We start from the raw sequence: 18,477 nt of genomic DNA, 5'->3' as shown, positions 1-18,477 counted from the left end.
CCCCCTGATAAATTTTTATCCATTTGAAGCAAGATTTGACAAAAATTGCTTTGACACAGTTTTTGACACAGTTTTTTTGCTCTTGATTTAGTTTTTAAAACAAAACTATGTCAAAGAAAAATTTTTTTTTCAGTTTCAATTTTTTAGCAGTTTTGAGTTAAAAAATGATTAAAAATGATAAATTAGAGCCCTCTGACAAATTTTTATCCATTTTGAGCAAGATTTGACAAAAATTGCTTTGACACAGTTTTTGACACAGTTTTTTTGCTCTTGATTTAGTTTTTAAAACAAAACTATGTCAAAGAAAAAATTTTTTTTCAGTTTTAATTTTTAGCAGTTTTGAGTTATAAAATGATTAAAAATGATAAATTAGAGCCCCCTGATAAATTTTTATCCATTTGGAGCAAGATTTGACAAAAATTGCTTTGACAAGTTTTTGACACAGTTTTTTTGCTCTTGATTTAGTTTTCAAAACAAAACTATGTCAAAGAAAAATTTTTTTTCAGTTTCAATTTTTTAGCAGTTTTGAGTTAAAAAATGATTAAAAATGATAAATTAGAGCCCCCTGATAAATTTTTATCCATTTGGAGCAAGATTTGACAAAAATTGCTTTTTGACACAGTTTTTTTGCTCTTGAAAACAAAACTATTTTTTGAGTTAAAAAATGCAAAAATGATAAATTAGAGCCCCCTGATAAATTTTTATCCATTTGAGCGAATTTGACAAAATTTTTGATTTTTGACACAGTTTTTTTGCTCTTGATTTAGTTTTTAAAACAAAACTATGTCAAAGAAAAATTTTTTTTCAGTTTCAATTTTTTAGCAGTTTTGAGTTAAAAAATGATTAAAAATGATAAATTAGAGCCCCCTGATAAATTTTTATCCATTTGAAGCAAGATTTGACAAAAATTGCTTTGACACAGTTTTTGACACAGTTTTTTTGCTCTTGATTTAGTTTTTAAAACAAAACTATGTCAAAGGAAAAATTTTTTTTCAGTTTCAATTTTTTAGCAGTTTTGAGTTAAAAAATGATTAAAAATGATAAATTAGAGCCCCTCTGATAAATTTTTATCCATTTGAAATAAAATTTAAAAATGTGCATTGGGTCAAAAATTTCAAAAGTTCATTTGGAAAAATTTTTATAAAATTTTACGTTTAAAAAAATTTTAAAAAAATTTAAAATTTTTTAAAAGGAGAATTTAAAAATAAATTTTATATGAAAATTTCGAAATTTATATTTTAATAAATACTCAAAATGTAAACTGGGTAAAAAATTCTCAATTTTTCATTAAAAAAAAATTTCAAAATGCGCATTGGGCAAATTCCTCAAAATACGATAAAAACATTTTTCGTATGACAACTTTCATTTTTTTTTTTAATTTTTCAACAGATGAGTTTATTGCCCGTTTACATTTCTCTATAGCTCAAAGTATAAGTAGCAAAGTAGTAAAAACCCCAAATAACCTCTTGTTTATTATTCACATGTTTTTTCATTTGTCAAAACAATTTCAACCATTATCGCTGAATTTTTCGCTACTTTTAATGAATTGCAAATGTAAAAGTAAAACTTTTTTTTTAATTGACACCCGAGATTTTTTTCACGAATAAATGTCATCGGTTACGGCTCGACATGCGAGAGAAACACAAACAAACGAACAACCATCAAACAGGTTCGAATTACATCTATTATTGAAAATATAAATTATTTAAAGAAATAATAGAATCTTGTGAAATCACTTTTACATCGACTTAAAATAATTTTTTTTTGCAACGAATAACAGTATCACGACTCGCAAGCCTAGCCGAGAGAGCGAGAGACAATACAATGGAATATGCTACACATTTTTTCATTCCGCTAATCAATTTAGCATTGTGTGAGTTAAGTATGCGCGCGAATACTTTTTAAAATAAAATAATATTCAATTATATTGTTGTTAGTTGGTTAAAAAGTCAGATACATTCACAAATCACACTTAATTTAATTTATTTTTAAAAAAACGAGAAACATTGCTTTAAACGACGTTTTATTCAATTTTGAATGAATCGCGTCGTCATGTGTTTTTAAGCGAAATACACCTTAAAATATTTTCCACGAGTTCTGGGTGTAAAAACTCACAGTGCGATTAAAAATTTAATTTTTTCTTTAAAAAATTGTTTTGAGAGAACACAGTTGAGGCATTTACGCGAAGAGATCGGATCGAAAAATGTGCGGGTAGTAGGAGGTGTTCCTTGTTATTTCGTATATGTCTCTTTATTATTTTATTTTATTTTAGTTTTTTTTTATTAATAAAGGTAGTTGTAATAATAATAAAGTAAAATATTTTATAACATTTTGTTATTGTGTTTGTTTCGTTATTATTATTACTTTTGTAGCTCTCTTGAGTGCTATTTGAATAGACATTGTAAATAAATTCATTGTCTTTTTTTTCGTAAATTCATTTAGGAAAGCAAATGATGAAGACTCAATAGCGAGAGAGAATAACAAAAAAAAATCTGAAGAAGAGAAACAGTTAGAGGAATATTTGGGTCAAGATTTAAACATTTTTTAAAATTTTTGGGAAAAATTTGTTAAAAATTTTTTTAATTCCTCTGAAAAATAGATCAAAAAAATTGATTGTTTTAATAAATTAAATTTTTAAAAGTCTTGAAACGACATAAACAGTTTTTTCATTTTAAGCTTTAATTTTTAGCATAATATTTGGGTCAAATATGTCTAATAAAAAAAATTTAAGAAAAACGGTCATGCCTTTTTTAAATTTAATAAAATTTAATAAATATTCGTTCTAAAATTATTTCATTTGTTAAATTAATTTTTTACATTCATTGTTTTAATAGCTTTAACATTTTAAATATCAAATTTTAAAATCAATTTTAAATTTTTGAAAAAAACGCAATTTTTTAATTTTGTACACTTTTAAGCCTAAATTTAAATATTCATTCTAAAATATGATCATATTGGGTCGATATTTGAAACAAAAAAATCAGCGTTTGGAAGTAAAAACGCTGTTTTTAAAAATATTAAAACTATTCGCATTTTTTGATCACTTTTAAGCCTAAAATTGAATAAATATTCATTCTACAGTACATATATATTTTAAACAAAAAAATTTTGTTGTAAAAACGCTGATTTTTTTACAATTTTTTGATACTTTTAAGCAAAATTGAATAAATATTCATTCTAAAGTTCATTTTTATCATATTACAAACGCTGACTTTCCATTGAATTGCATATATTTCAAAATTTTGTACCCTTTGGAATTTTTTTTACACATTTTTTGATACTTTTAAGCCTCGAAAAAGAAGAAAAATATTCATGAAATTTTTCAAGTTTTTACATGTCATTTTTTGATAACTTTTAAGCCTAAAATTGAATAAATATTCATTCTAAAGTTGATTTCTGATCATATTGGGTCGATATTTGATGAAACAAAAAAATCAGCGTTTGGAAGTAAAAACGCTGATTTTTTTACAGGTCATTTTTTGATCACTTTTAAGCCTAAAATTGAATAAATATTCATTCTACAGATGATTTCTGATCATATTGGGTCGATATTTGACGTAACAAAAAAATCAGGAAGTAAAAACGCTGATTTTTTTACATTTTTTTTGATCACTTTTAAGCCTAAAATTGAATAAATATTCATTCTAAATTTCTGATCATATTGGGTCGATTTGATGAAACAAAAAAATCAGCGTTTGGAAGTAAAAACGCTGATTTTTTTACATGTCATTTTTTGATCACTTTTAAGCCTAAAATTGAATAAATATTCATTCTAAAGTTCATTTCTGATCATATTGGGTCGATATTTGATGAAACAAAAAAATCAGCGTTTGGAAGTAAAAACGCTGATTTTTTTACATGTCATTTTTTGATCACTTTTAAGCCTAAAATTGAATAAATATTCATTCTAAAGTTCATTTCTGATCATATTGGGTCGATATTTGATGAAACAAAAAAATCAGCGTTTGGAAGTAAAAACGCTGATTTTTTTACATGTCATTTTTTGATCACTTTTAAGCCTAAAATTGAATAAATATTCATTCTACAGTTGATTTCTGATCATATTGGGTCGATATTTGATGAAACAAAAAAATCAGCGTTTGGAAGTAAAAACGCTGATTTTTTTACATGTCATTTTTTGATCACTTTTAAGCCTAAAATTGAATAAATATTCATTCTAAAGTTCATTTCTGATCATATTGGGTCGATATTTGATGAAACAAAAAAATCAGCGTTTGGAAGTAAAAACGCTGATTTTTTTACATGTCATTTTTTGATCACTTTTAAGCCTAAAATTGAATAAATATTCATTCTAAAGTTCATTTCTGATCATATTGGGTCGATATTTGATGAAACAAAAAAATCAGCGTTTGGAAGTAAAAACGCTGATTTTTTTACATGTCATTTTTTGATCACTTTTAAGCCTCAAATTGAATAAATATTCATTCTAAAGTTCATTTCTGATCATATTGGGTCGATATTTGATGAAACAAAAAAATCAGCGTTTGGAAGTAAAAACGCTGATTTTTTTTTGCAAGTCATTTTTTGATCACTTTTAAGCCTAAAATTGAATAAATATTCATTCTACAGATGATTTCTGATCATATTGGGTCGATATTTGATGAAACAAAAAAATCAGCGTTTGGAAGTAAAAACGCTGATTTTTTTACATGTCATTTTTTGATCACTTTTAAGCCTCAAATTGAATAAATATTCATTCTAAAGTTCATTTCTGATCATATTGGGTCGATATTTGATGAAACAAAAAAATCAGCGTTTGGAAGTAAAAACGCTGATTTTTTTACATGTCATTTTTTGATCACTTTTAAGCCTAAAATTGAATAAATATTCATTCTAAAGTTCATTTCTGATCATATTGGGTCGATATTTGATGAAACAAAAAAATCAGCGTTTGGAAGTAAAAACGCTGATTTTTTTACATGTCATTTTTTGATCACTTTTAAGCCTAAAATTGAATAAATATTCATTCTAAAGATGATTTCCATCAAAATCTCCATGATTTTTAAATAAATAAAAAAAAATTTTTTTGGGGCACAGCGTTACTGACACACACACACACAGACGACAAGTCGAATTTAATACCGCATTTTTTCTTTGAAATGCGGTAAAAAAATAAATGTAAGACGTATATTTATAAATTTTTGTTTTTTTTAAATTAATTTTTTAATTAATTTATTTTTTTAAATTTTATTATTAATAATTTTCTTTATTTAATTTAATTAAAAAAAAAATTGAATATTTTCTAATTAATTTTTTAAAAATAATTTCGAGTTGATTGGAACTTTTAACTTAAAATATTTTTCATTTTATTTAATTAGTTTTAAAAAATAAAAAAAAATAAAGTTATAAACATAAAATTATAAAGTCTTCTTTTTTTTAACTTTTTATTTTCAAAATTTTTTTAAAAAATTATTTTTTATTATTATTTTAATTAATTCATTAATATTTTTTAATTTATTTAAATAATTTATTTTAATTTTTTTTTATTTATTTTAAATTTGTGAAAAAATACGATTAAATTGTTAAAAGAAAAAAAAAGAAAAAATCTTAAATACTAAAAAATAATTTTTTGTTTATTAATTTTTATTAAAAATGATTAATTTTATTTTATTAAATTAGGTAATTAATTTTAGTTGATTTAAAAGACCAAAAAAAAATATATTTTTCAATTTTAAAAAAATTATTTAAAATAAAAGAAAAATTCTTAGAATTAAATTAAATTATTCAGTTAGTAAAAAAAAAATTTCGTAAAAAGTCTATTAAAAGTAAATTAAAGGCAAAAATTCTTCCTTCAATAAAGGACAAAAAAATCAGGAAACTTTTCTTTTATCATAATTATCTTCCTTAACTAAAACAGAAGGAATATTTAATAATATTTCCTTAAATAGAAAATATAAAAACAAAAATAGAAAAAAAACTATTAATAAAACAAGAAAATTATTGTTTTTCTTTTAAAAAGTAATTTAGCGGTAATGGTAATCCATTTTTTTTTTTTTTGAAAGAAAGAAATAATTTTCATTAAATCCATTTTTTTGTTATTCAGTCTTTTATTGAATTCCAAAGAAAAATGACCAAATCAATTCCTGAAATACCTGTTATCACAATGAACCTAAAATTTACTGAAAAAATAATTTCCCGCATGAAAAGTGTCTTTAAAAATTACTGTTTGAACAACAGTATCAGTAATTTATTAAATTTAACTTTTTATCATCGAATAGCTTGGATCTTAATTTTAATAACTTTCGTCATCGCCTGTTACTTTGCCAACTTAAAAATTTTCCAAGAACGTGAAATTTTGATCTTGAATCGAGAAAATGTGATTTCAACATCTGACATTCCATTTCCCGCAGTTACGATTTGCCCAACTGTCAAAGCAGATCATCGAAGGTATCTTTATAGTACAAGAACAAATGTTTCTGCTGAAGAAAAGTTTAATTATTTTTTACTTAATCGAGTTTTATTTGCACAACGACTTAACCTGCGACCTGATCCAAATTCAGTGAAAATTGAAAATAACAAAATTCATGAAAGAATCAATTATTTGGCGCTTGAAGAAGAAGATTTGATCGTTTCTTGTACTTTTAATCAACAAAAATGTCAATTGTCAAAAATAATGACGGTAGATGGCGTTTGTTACTCGATGAACTTAATTTCGCCTGAAGAGATGTTTATTGAAAAGGATCATGTTCAGTATAATGCTAAAGGAGTTCAAATGAAAGGATGGAAAAATGGATTCGAGAGTTATGTTGATAAAGAGACTTATCCAGCTCGAGAATTATCAAATGAAGGGATGAAAATTCGACTTCGGATGAATTTAAAGGATTTACCAAACTCTAAAGAAAATTTTTTGAACTTAATTTATGGATTGCATGGTTTTTACGTAAGTCTTTTCTTTCTCTTAAACTTCTTTTTAATTAATTTTCTTTTTAGATCATCGTTGGAAATCCTCAAGATTATCCTCGTTCAAAAGAAAATCGAGTTTTTATTCCAACGAATTCTCGTTACACTCTGAAAGTCACTCCAGAAATGATTTCAGCTGATGAAACTTTGAAAAAATATCCTCTGAAGAAACGTGGTTGTCTAATACAAGATTCCGAACTAAACCGCCTTAAAATTTTCAAGAGATACTCCTTGAGCAATTGCTTCTTGGAATGCTCTGCCAAATTCTCGATCAAAAGATGCAATTGTTATCAATTTTTTATGCCAGGTTACACGAACGAAACTTGTGGTTCAGATCCTTATCACAACTCATTTTGTTATGAAAGCGCGGCAAATGCTGAAATCGAAAGATCCATGATCGAAGTTCAAAATCAAAACTTCAGCAATTATTGCAATTGTACGCCGGCATGTTCGTCTCTTGCTTATACAGTTTTTCCAACATTTTTGGGTACTTTTAATATTTCAGATGAGACTTTTCAATTCAGTGATGTTACAATAAGATTTGCATCTTCGGAGTTTATTCCGAAAATTCGTCGGGAGTCAAGTAGTGACTTGGATATGTTGGCAGCAATTGGAGGAGCGTTGGGATTTTTTATTGGAGCTTCAGTCATTAGCATAATTGAGTTCGTTTATTACTTTTCGATTAAAATTTTGGTAGAAATTGTATTTGGAAAGGATAATAGATAATTTTTGAGTAGGTTGAAGGAACAAAAGAAAATTTTTATATTCAATTTTTCAATCGAAACCTTAAAAAAAAAAATAAACAGTTTTTAATCGAAAAAAAAAATATTACGATTTAAGCTAAAATTTAAAGATTTTTTTTAATCAACAAAAATATTAATTAAATTAAAAATAATGAATTATTTAGAAAAAAATAAATAAAAAAAAAATTTAATTATGCGAAAAAAAAAATATAAAATAATTAATTAAATAGAAATTATTAAATATCGTAAAATTAAATTAATTAATTAAATTAAGATTTTATTTTTTATAAAAAGAATTCATAGAAATTAAAAAATATCGAATAGTTAAAAATATAATTAAAAAATTAAAATTTAACTAATTTTTTGAAAAAAATAGAAATTAATAAAAAAAAATTGATAAATTAAGACTTAAATAATTTTTAAAAAAATTAATTCATTAGAAAATTAATTAAAAAATAATTCATTAGAAATTAAAAGAAATAATTATTCAAATTGTTAATTTTATTATAAATAACGATTTAAATAATTAAATAATGATCATTAAAATAATGATGCAAATTATTGACAAAAAAAAAATTATTTCAGTAAAAATTAACAAAAATAATTCGTGTAGTTAAAAAAAATTATTCAAAAATTATGATTTTTTTTGTCAAAAAATAAGAATGATTCAATAGAAATTAAAAATAAAAATCCCGAAAAATATGAAATTTTTGAGTCAACAACCTGCATAAAAAAATACCTCCAACAAACGACAAACAACACAAAAAATTTAATAATAAATATGCAACATCTTTTTAAATACCATTGACTGCAGTTGGTTCCCTTAATTATTGATTTAATATTCGCTTGTGTGTTTTGTGCAGCGAACGAACATCGAACAAAAAGGCATTTGAAATATATTTAATATTTTACTCCATAAATATTCAACGAAGCTCCGTTTTTGTCTTTGCCCGCGCTTTGCGCTCGTTGTTCCCTTTCTTTTTCATTTATAAATTTTTATTAAACACTCAACATGACCATTTATTTAATTTTTATATGAAAAATTTTTGTCTTGGCTCGTTTTAATGATTCATCTCTCTTTCTCCTGTGTGTGTGTGTGTCTTGTCTTTGTTATAGAATGCAGCATTTTGAACAACATTCTTCATCTTTTTACCAAGTTCTTCTCTTATTATTTCCTGTGGAGAATTCGTTCGTTGCAGGTTCATGTAAAATTTTTTGCTTGCTTAATATCAAGCTGTGTACGACTTGCACATCCTTAAAATAAAATATAAAATACTTAAATATGGCAAGAACATCGAAAAAGCATTGGCGGCCCTTATTTGGTGTCTCGCGCACATTTATTTGTCTTCTTAATTTGATATGATTTTAACGAAGCAAAAATTTTGGAATTTTATCACTTCGAACATCAACCTTGGCGACCTCGAATTAATCTCTTCTTTAAATCTATGGTTCAATAAAAAAAAATCCTTTAAAAAAAAACAAGAAGCCATCAAAATTTATGTTAATAGATGGATTACAAGTGTGTGACAATATCAATAATGAAGCAAAACATAAAAAAAAATATTTTCCCATCAAGAACCTCTCGGGGCATGTTTATTGAAAAAAAATCAAAAAAATTAAAATTAAGGCGCGCTTGTTCGAGATTCAGTTCAATAATAAAATGTTAAAATAAAATAAAAATGTAGCTCATTAAGCGACGCTATTCTTCGTCGTTGATGCTACGAAAAGTAAAATAATATTAATGTGTTATGTGTTAACACAAAATAGTGAGTCATAAATCAATGACTGATTTGAATCAAGCCGTAAACTTGGAGGAAATAAGAGAGCAAGAGACAATAAAGCCAATAGTTGCATATATTTGAATAACATTAATAAAGACGAGAAGAGAAATATTTATTTATATACTTCAATAATAAATAAATAAACCTGAAATCGCCTCAAATTAAGAAATTAAAATTTATTTTACGGTTAGTCAAGGCATGACAAAACAGCGACGCTGCAATGTCTCCTCTCGCTGCTCATTTAAATTTAAACAACTCTCCAACCTTATCAGGTTGAATAGACACGATGACAGTTTTTATAAATAAATTTTTCTACATTTTTTCAATGCAGTGATGGAATTAGATTTTTTTTTTGGCTTGAGGTTTTTTTTTTGGTTCTCCTGAAAAAAAATTATGTGCTTGGTTTGGATTAATTGAAATAATTTTTGCTTGGTTTGGATTAAAAAGTATTTTTCTTTAAAGAAAAGTTAGTCCATCACTGAAATAACTCTCTTTTAAGGTGAATTCCCATTATTATAGCTTCAAAGTGACTGTCGGTCTTCTTCTTTCAATTTAATTCGATTTTCTGTTGTTTATATCCTGGATCTGCAAATAGAAGAAAAAAAATAAAAAAATCAATTCGCTTCTTTATTTCTTTTTTTTTTAAACAAAAAAATTTTCTATCAAGCTCGTCTCTATTATTACATAAAATCTTTTATTTATAATTTTTTTCCGAAATTTTTTTTTGTTTTGTATTAATTCAGAGAGACGTGAAAAAGTGTAAATAATGTGTGAAACAAATTCGATAGAATACTCGCCAACGGCATTATTTACCAGCCAGCAGGCAAGAATAGAACACATAATTAAAATTATTACGTTTTCTACTACTGCGTATCAAATTCGAATCAAAATCATTCACACAAGTGTGAGAGAGTTACTTTTCGTTGCCAATTATTGATTTCACAGCTCGCTTTGATGTCTCATTGATAAAAATCACGGAATTCGAGGAATGGCTCGCTCTACTTTGACTCGAACACGTGTAAATTTCTTCTTGCAAAAATGTAAAAAGTAAAAAATAAAAGTGCAAACAATAAATCTTAAAATTTAATCGACACATTTAAATAAAATATATTATTTTCTTCTAGCCAACCAACTGAACAACAACAGTTCCTATAAATAAAGCGACGACGACAACAGAGACGCATAAAAAGTGTGTTTTTACTACAGACAGCGAACATTTTGCCATTTTGCATTATAAATAATATATTTTGTAAAGTGTTTGTAAAGAATAGTAACAATAATAGCGAGAGAGAGAAGAAAAGAAAGCTCGAGGCCAAATAAGTCTCTCCTAATGGCTTGTAGAGTAAGATCCTATTTTCTTTTTTTTCTTTTACGACGAAGGTGATATACTGTTCTTTTTTGCACAATAAGTAACTGTTGCATTTTTTTTAGAGGTTTAGAAATTCCATTGTATCATGGAGAGAATATGAGAACACCTTGAAAGTGTTGAATGGGAGAAAGAATGAAACTCACCTACTTTAAGTTGACTTTAAATTTGCCCTTGCTGGATTGTTTTTGGGTTTGGAACATTTTTTGATACTTTGTATGGGAGTCAATTCAATTTTCTTTTTCAGCTTTCGATTCTATTCATATCCAATTTCACTTATAACATTTTTTTACTCAACAACGAATTTCCTTATTTTTAGGTTATGTCAGCTTAAAATAAGGTTATGTTTAAAAAATAAGGTAAAATGTCTTTTTAGTTTTTATATCCTAAATATTTTCATTATTATACCCTAAAAATCATTATTTTAGCTCAAATTTGTTAAATTTTGGAAAAATAAAAGGTATACATTGCCTTATTTGGTTTGTATATCCTAAAAATCATCATTTTAACTCAAAATAAGCCGTTTTTGATATATGTATACCATCATGATAATTCAAGATCAACGAAAAATTTGCTTTTTATACAATTTAATTAACCTCATATTATTTAAATATACTTTTTAAAATAATTTAAAAATAAAACTTACCTTGTTATCATTCCAAACACTCCCCAAATAGCTTTCATTTTTGCTAATTGTCTTGCTCGAAGCTCTTGATCAATAATTTTTTTTTCCATAAACTCACAGAAGTCATCTTCAACTCACCAAAAAAATAACTTTCCTTTAGTCTCTTATCAGTTCCATTTACACGATGTAGTTGTTATGATACCCTCTGGCATAGAAACACGCATGATGCTGAAAAAAACGAAAAAATTAGCCTGAAATATATGGAAAGACAAATAAATCATAAAGAAAAAACGCAACGATCACTTTATCACTGCTAAAAACGTTAATTAAGCTGGAAACAAGCCATAAACCGCTACGTTGTTCTTTCTTCCTTTCTTTTTTCTTTTTATCGTCAGGCAACATCATCATCGCCGCTCTTCACATATGGGGAGGCTGCAAAAAAAAAAGACAAAAATTCTTCACAAAATAAATGTTTAAAAATTTTTGTATTAATTTTTTACTCAATTTATCTTAACTTTATTATATATTGTTAATAAATGCTCATGTTACATGAATAAAGCAAACAGGTAAATAAATTAATTTAATGTTTTACGATGGGTACATGGCACGAAGAAGAAAGAAGCTCTCTTGAGTGAGATGCTGTTCGTTGCATTTTTTATTATTAATATTATTAAGTATTATTGCAACGAGACAACGACGACGTGAAGAGAACGCGAGACAAAAGAAAAATTTTATAATTAACTATAGAGACGTTTCTTTTGTTTTTTTTTCTTCTTCTTTCATTCTGTTCATTTATAATTTTTTTTTCTTGCCTTTTTTTTCTTTTTTTTACATAATCAGCAACATGTGAAAAATCTTGAAGATAGATGCAGTTACTGTCCCAGTTATTATTATCATTCGACGATACGACGAGATATGGGAAGAGAACGGTACATTTCTACGTTGCTTGAAGAAAAAACTTGTTGATGTAACGAGAATTACATCGAAGTATATAAGGCCGTTCCAAATTTTTTTCGATGTTTTTGTTCTAAAAGATTTTTTTCAAAATGGGGCAAAATAAAAAAAAAAATTTGAAATACTTTTTCATACAAAATGACAAAATTTTAACAATTTTTAATCATTAATGAATATTTTAGTTGTTTTTATGGTAAAAATATTGAGATTTGAAAATTTAAAATTGATCTCAGAATATTTCAAGTTAAAAATTTAGACAAAAAAATTTCAAAAAATTTTGAAAAAAATTTTTTAGAAAATTTTTTTCGATTTTTTAAAAAAAATTTTTAGAAAAATTTTTAAAATTTTAAAATAAATTTAAAAAAAAAATTCAAAAAAAATTCAAAAAAAAATTGAAAAAGATTTTTTTTTGAAAATATATTTTAAGAAGAAAATTCATGTCAAATTTCATTTTTCAATAAAAAATATTTTTAAAATCGAAAAATATAAAAAATTTTGAAAATTTCTTGAAAAAATATGGAAAAAGGCCAAAAAACGGTCAATTTTGATGAAATTTTGATTTTTTTTTAATTTGCCTCATTTTGAAATGGGGCATGGAACAAAAACATAGAAAAAAATTTGTAACGGCCTAAACTGAAAAAAAAAAAATTATTGAAGATGCGTTTTTACTGATAGATCTTCAATGTCATGAACGTCTCTGAAATGATTTATGAAGAGCCGGGCAATAAAGTTCAGGCGTTCGTTATGGATTTCTAGTTCATGCATAAATTTATGACTTTTTCAAAAAATGGATAAAATGCAGTAATTAACGTTCCTTGACGAATTAAATTAAAAAACGCAAGTAACGACTTTATATCAGGTCATTAAAACAAAAAAAAAGACGAGGAAAGGAATTTAAACAAAAAAATTATAAATTCATACGCAATTGATAAGATAACAAAACAAACATTTAATTATGTATGTGAGCTGCTTTTGAAATCTGATCAAAAAGTGAATTAATTTATTTTATGTATTTTTTTTTTGTTTTTAAAAAAATGTTTTATAAATGAGTGACGACGAAGTTATATGAGACAATCATAATGAAATGGAAAAATTATGTCCAACTCGATTTGGTAGATGCATTCAAAAAACAACAACGCACGTTAGTTGATGACGCTGATATGGGGATATTAATTTTATATAAAATTCAAAAAAAAAAGGAATAAATGGTAATAAATTAAAACGACACAATGGGGTGCTACCTGAATTATTCTTTTTATCTCGAGACAATTGTCAAGGAGTCGTTAGAATGATGGAATAGCGATAGTTGAGTGAATGACAAGAACGATTTGTTATGCATCTTTGCGTCCTTCATTTGTTTCAACTTTTTTTAGTCGGTATCAAATTCGATCTAAAACGTTCAAAAAAAGGAGATAAAGATCGGAGAGTGGGAAGTGCCTTTAAAACAAATGATGGTTAAATTGTTTAAAACAAAAAAAATAAACATTAAAGAAGATGGATCATGATCGCTACTGAAATTGTCAGGAATTTGAAGTTGCTTGGAGGAATGAGAAATGCAGATCGAAATTTTTCTCATTCACCTGCCGAGTGAAGTAGCAAGAGTTTATCGAATAGATCATTTTTTTGGATTTCGTGAGTGACCTGTTTTGGAGTTTTCAGAATGTAAAATTGATGAGATTTGAAAGGCATTTTTTTAAAGAAATTTTTTGGTAAGTTACTTTCATAGAGCAAAAAATTGTATATTTTATCATTTGAAGAAGTTCAAATATCAAAAAAGCAAAAAATTTAAAACGAAAAATTTTTTGACAATTGACTTGAAGGAACATTTTTTATAAAGATAAAATTCAACAAACTGAGTGATTTCTATTTTAGCAAAAAAATTGAAAAACTAAATATCAGCCAAAAAAATCATTTGAAAAATCACAATTTTAATTATCTAAAATATTTTTAAAAATTTAAAATCCTTAAAAAATTTAAAAAGCATTTTTTTTAAAAAATTTTAAACGAAACTTTTTTAAAAAAAAAAAAAAAAAAAAATTAAATAAAATAAAAAAAATTTTTAGCAAAAATTTTAAATTAAAATTTTAAAAAAATCAATGAAAAAGTTAAAAAAAATTTAAAAAAAATAGTTTTAAAAAAAAATTTGGAAATTCTTTAAAAAAATTAAAAAATATTAGCGATATTTAAAAAAAAATAAATTGAATTTAAAAAAATTTTAAAAAAAATTAAAATAAAAATCTTTAAATTTCATTATAAGAAATTTTTAAAAAAATAAGCATTTTTTATTTTTTTAATAATATTTAAAAAGCCTTTTGGGAACTCACATTTATTAAATTTTTCAAAAATAAATTTTTTAAAAAAATTTATAATCATTTCAAAATCTTAAAAGGTTAAAATTTTTTTTAAAAAAATTTAAAAAAACATAATTTAAAAAATTTTTAAAAATTTTTTTTAAAAAGTTTAAAAAAAAAATATTTTCAAAAATTTAATTTTTTAGCGAAAATTTTTTTTTTGAATAAAATTATTTTGAAAAAATTTAATTATTTGAAATAATTTTTTTTTTTTCAAAAAAATTAATTAAATTTAAATTTTTTTTTTCCAAAATTTTAAAATCAAAAATTACTTAAAAAAGAAATTAAAAAATTAAAAGAAAATATTTAAAAATTTTTTTTAAATATTTAAACCCGTTTAAAAATCAAAAGAAAAAATTTCTGAAAAAAATTGAATTTTCTTTTAAATTATTCAATTTTTAAAAATTTTATGTGAAAATTAAAAAAAAAATCTAAAATAAAATATTTTAAAATTTCATTTTAAACAAAACTTTGATCTTTTCAAAATCTTTAAATATCTAAAAAAGATCAAATTTTGTTAAAAATGAAACTTTAACTAAACCTTCAATGCAAAAAATGCCAATAACATATTACATAAAGAACATGTAACATGTCTTTTCGAACCCTCTAACGTCTTATCAAATCATCTGTACTTTTTACTCCTTTCCCTCTCTTACGAATTGAACAACAGTCTCAATTTCAACCCGCATTTTTAAACTACATTTATGCATTACTAAAACATAATTCGTGTAAAACTATTGACACATGTCACTAATTACGACCTGCGTCTCTTTTTTTAACCAAATACCTACCTTCGTTTGATATTAATACTTACGTTCCGATTTCCTTTCTGTATCTTTAAAAATTACTTTAATCACCATGTTCCATGTTCGCAATCAGGTACAATATTAATCACCGTTTTTATTTTTTGATTTGTTCCAAATATAAAATAAGCTGTGCGCGTATCGATGTTATGATTTCAACACATGATCAATTTCATTTGACTCTGAAAAAAAAAACATAACAAGAGCTTTATGTATGTAGCGAAAGCGAGCAATCACACATACGATAAAACGAAAAAAAAAATAACAAGTTGTTTGACTAGCTGATTTTTTTTTCTGCTTCTTTTGTTTCTATGAACAGCTCGCGATAGATTACAGAAATCCGTAATCGAAAAATGTATTTACGAGAAGAGAAAAAAAATTAAAATAATTAAACCGAAATACCTTTGATCGTTATTGCCTCACCTATTATTTGAATTGATTATATTTACTTGGTAGCCTGGTCTGGTATGATTCAGCTTTGACTTTATTACACCTTAGATTTATCTTTGTTTATTAGAATAACTTTTGAAATTGCAATTTGCTTTGCGCTGCTTCTTTCTTCGCACATCGAACGGAGGAGACAAGCTCTTTTATCGCGAAACAAGATTATATTTCTTGTTACCTTTTTTTTCTTCTTGTTTGCACAGTAATTTCTTTCATCTCATTGCATCTCTCTCGCGATGAAGCGGAGGCTTAATTATCGCTTCAAGAATAAAATATAATAAAATGAATTATATTTTGTGGAAGAAAAAGTATCAACGCATATGTAGTTATGTCATTTTAAATAAATCGTAGATTTTAAATTGGATTCGTTCGGATCAGGGCTGTAAAAAATTATGACTTAAGCTTTAAAAGAAACTCAAATTTAATTTCAAGAGACTGAAATCGAAACTTGAGTAAAAAATTTTTTGACTTAAGTTCAAGTTAATAATTAAAAATAATTTATTTATAAATTAATGAAGTCCAAAGTGAAATATTTTTTAGATTTAAAATAAATTTTGAAAAAATATTTATTTATTTCAAATAAAATTAATTCCAGAGTTTAAATTTGGATTTTCAAAAAAAATAAATTTTGATTTAAATTTAAAATAAAAGTTAAAAATATTTTAATTATTTTTTTAATTTATTAAAAAAATATAAATAAATTTAAAAAAAAAAAATTGAAAAAATATTTTTTTATTTTTAAAATAAATTTATTTAATTTTAAATTTTTAAAAATTTATTTTATTGAAAAAAAAAAAATAAATAAATAAATAAAAAAATAAAAATATTTAAAAAAAAATTTGACTTCACAAGCCTTTCCATTAAATTTTAATTTTAAAGGTAAGTTAGACAAAAATTTTATTTTTTAACCATTTTTGGAAAAAAAATATTTTTAAGTTTTACATATTTTTAATTTAAATTATTAAATCTAAGAATTAAAATAAACTAAATTGAACTCAATATATTAAAAATCAAAAGTTAAATAATTTTGACTTAAAAAAATTTTTAAATAAAAATTTTTTTTCCAAAGATGGTAAAAAAATAAAAATTTTATTCTGACTTACCTTCTTAAATTAAATTTTAATGTGAAGTCAATTTTTTTTTTAAATATTTTTATTTAATTATTTTTTTTTATTTATTTATTTATTTTTTTAAAAAATGTTTTTTTATTTAATTTTTTTTCAATAAAATAAATTTTAAAATATTTAAAATAAATAAATTTATTTTAAAAATAAAAAAATATTTTTTTCAATTTTTTTTTTTTTTTTTTTTTTGAAAAATAAAATTATTTATATATTTTCGCGAAATTCATGAAAAAATCTAATTAACTTTTAATTATTGTCAATTTTTATTTTTAAAATTAAACTTAAGTGAAAATTTTCTTTTGACTTAAAAACAAAAACTTGAGTCTTATAAGATTTACTTTCAACTCGAAAAGTTTTTAAATCCCTTTTTTGACCTTTTCTTTCGTTCCTCGTAAAAAGGAAGGTAATCGCTCACTCCACGCATCGCATAACTTTCTGTAATTTTAACTAAATAGACTCATCATAAATGTGTGATTGCTGCCTTTTTTCTCCGCGTTGTTTAAAATCGTGCGTTGTTGTTATTTATTGTGTAGCGAAATACCTCTGAAGCAAGAGAAACACGAAGAAAAGAAGAAAAAAAAATGATGAATCATTATTATTAAAAAGTATAAACTAAAACATTATATGTAATCAAAAGTAACATAAGTTTTTATAAACTACACGTCTGTAATTGTTTCTCCACACACACACACATTCCCTGATCTAGATCTTAATAAAAAGATAGAGCTAGTTAAATAGAATGAAGTCGAGAAAAAAATTACAACAACAACAACTGAGCAACAAAAACTTACTCATATGAGTTCGAGGGAATTTATCCACTCGAATAATTCCTTTTTCGTTCTTTCATGACTTTAGAACTTGTTTTTTTTTCTTCGCTTGACCACTGACGATCAGAAATTGCTCAAGAATTTTTTTACGAATCAATCCAGACGTTAAAAAGTCTCCTGCTGACAATTCACGAACCGACATTCAGGACTTCTGAACTTGAATTTACTCCTGATCAGTCAAGTTGAAACGAGGAATTTATGACAGATTAACCCTTTTTTTGATTTTTATCGTTTTTTTTAGTTTTAGTTGCAGACGATGAACGATGATAATTTGAATTTTATTGATGTATCTTCCTTCTAAATAATTATTAGGGACACGCAGACCACCTTTTGGTTCAAAAATTTTATGGAAAAAAGTGCCAAAAATAATGATATAGAAACGTGTCTGGATAATTTTTACAAAGTAGCAATGATATTAAATCCATCAAATCTCGAGGTAAGATAAAAAAAAAAGTTGAAAACAAAGAAGATGAAGAGTATTGCGTGTGAAAACTGAGCTGAACTACAATATAAAATCATGTTTAATTAATCAAATTAT

At 24.4% G+C, this 18,477-nt stretch overlaps 1 protein-coding gene across 1 annotated transcript; it reads left to right on the top strand.

Moving 5' to 3' along the window:
* The first annotated feature begins 6,634 nt into the window (after positions 1 to 6,634).
* On the top strand, positions 6,635 to 7,647 carry LOC134835679 (pickpocket protein 28-like). Its single transcript, XM_063850636.1, has 2 exons — positions 6,635 to 6,901; positions 6,952 to 7,647. The coding sequence occupies exons 1-2, from the start codon at positions 6,635 to 6,637 to the stop codon at positions 7,645 to 7,647; spliced, it is 963 nt and encodes a 320-aa protein (XP_063706706.1).
* The last annotated feature ends 10,830 nt before the right edge of the window (positions 7,648 to 18,477 follow it).

The sequence above is a fragment of the Culicoides brevitarsis genome, chromosome 1, assembly GCF_036172545.1.
Source record: "Culicoides brevitarsis isolate CSIRO-B50_1 chromosome 1, AGI_CSIRO_Cbre_v1, whole genome shotgun sequence".
In the NCBI taxonomy this organism is placed as follows: domain Eukaryota; kingdom Metazoa; phylum Arthropoda; class Insecta; order Diptera; family Ceratopogonidae; genus Culicoides; species Culicoides brevitarsis.
The sequence above is the reverse complement of the archived record's forward strand: the minus strand, read 5'-3'. Positions and strand labels throughout refer to the sequence as shown.

Excerpts from the sequence above, each read along its gene's own strand:
- LOC134835679 (XM_063850636.1), top strand. The coding sequence starts at position 6,635 with ATGACGGTAGATGGCGTTTGTTACTCGATGAACTTAATTTCGCCTGAA. Across the intron at positions 6,902-6,951 it reads ATGGATTGCATGGTTTTTAC|ATCATCGTTGGAAATCCTCA; the intron begins GTAAGTCTTTTC and ends TTTTCTTTTTAG.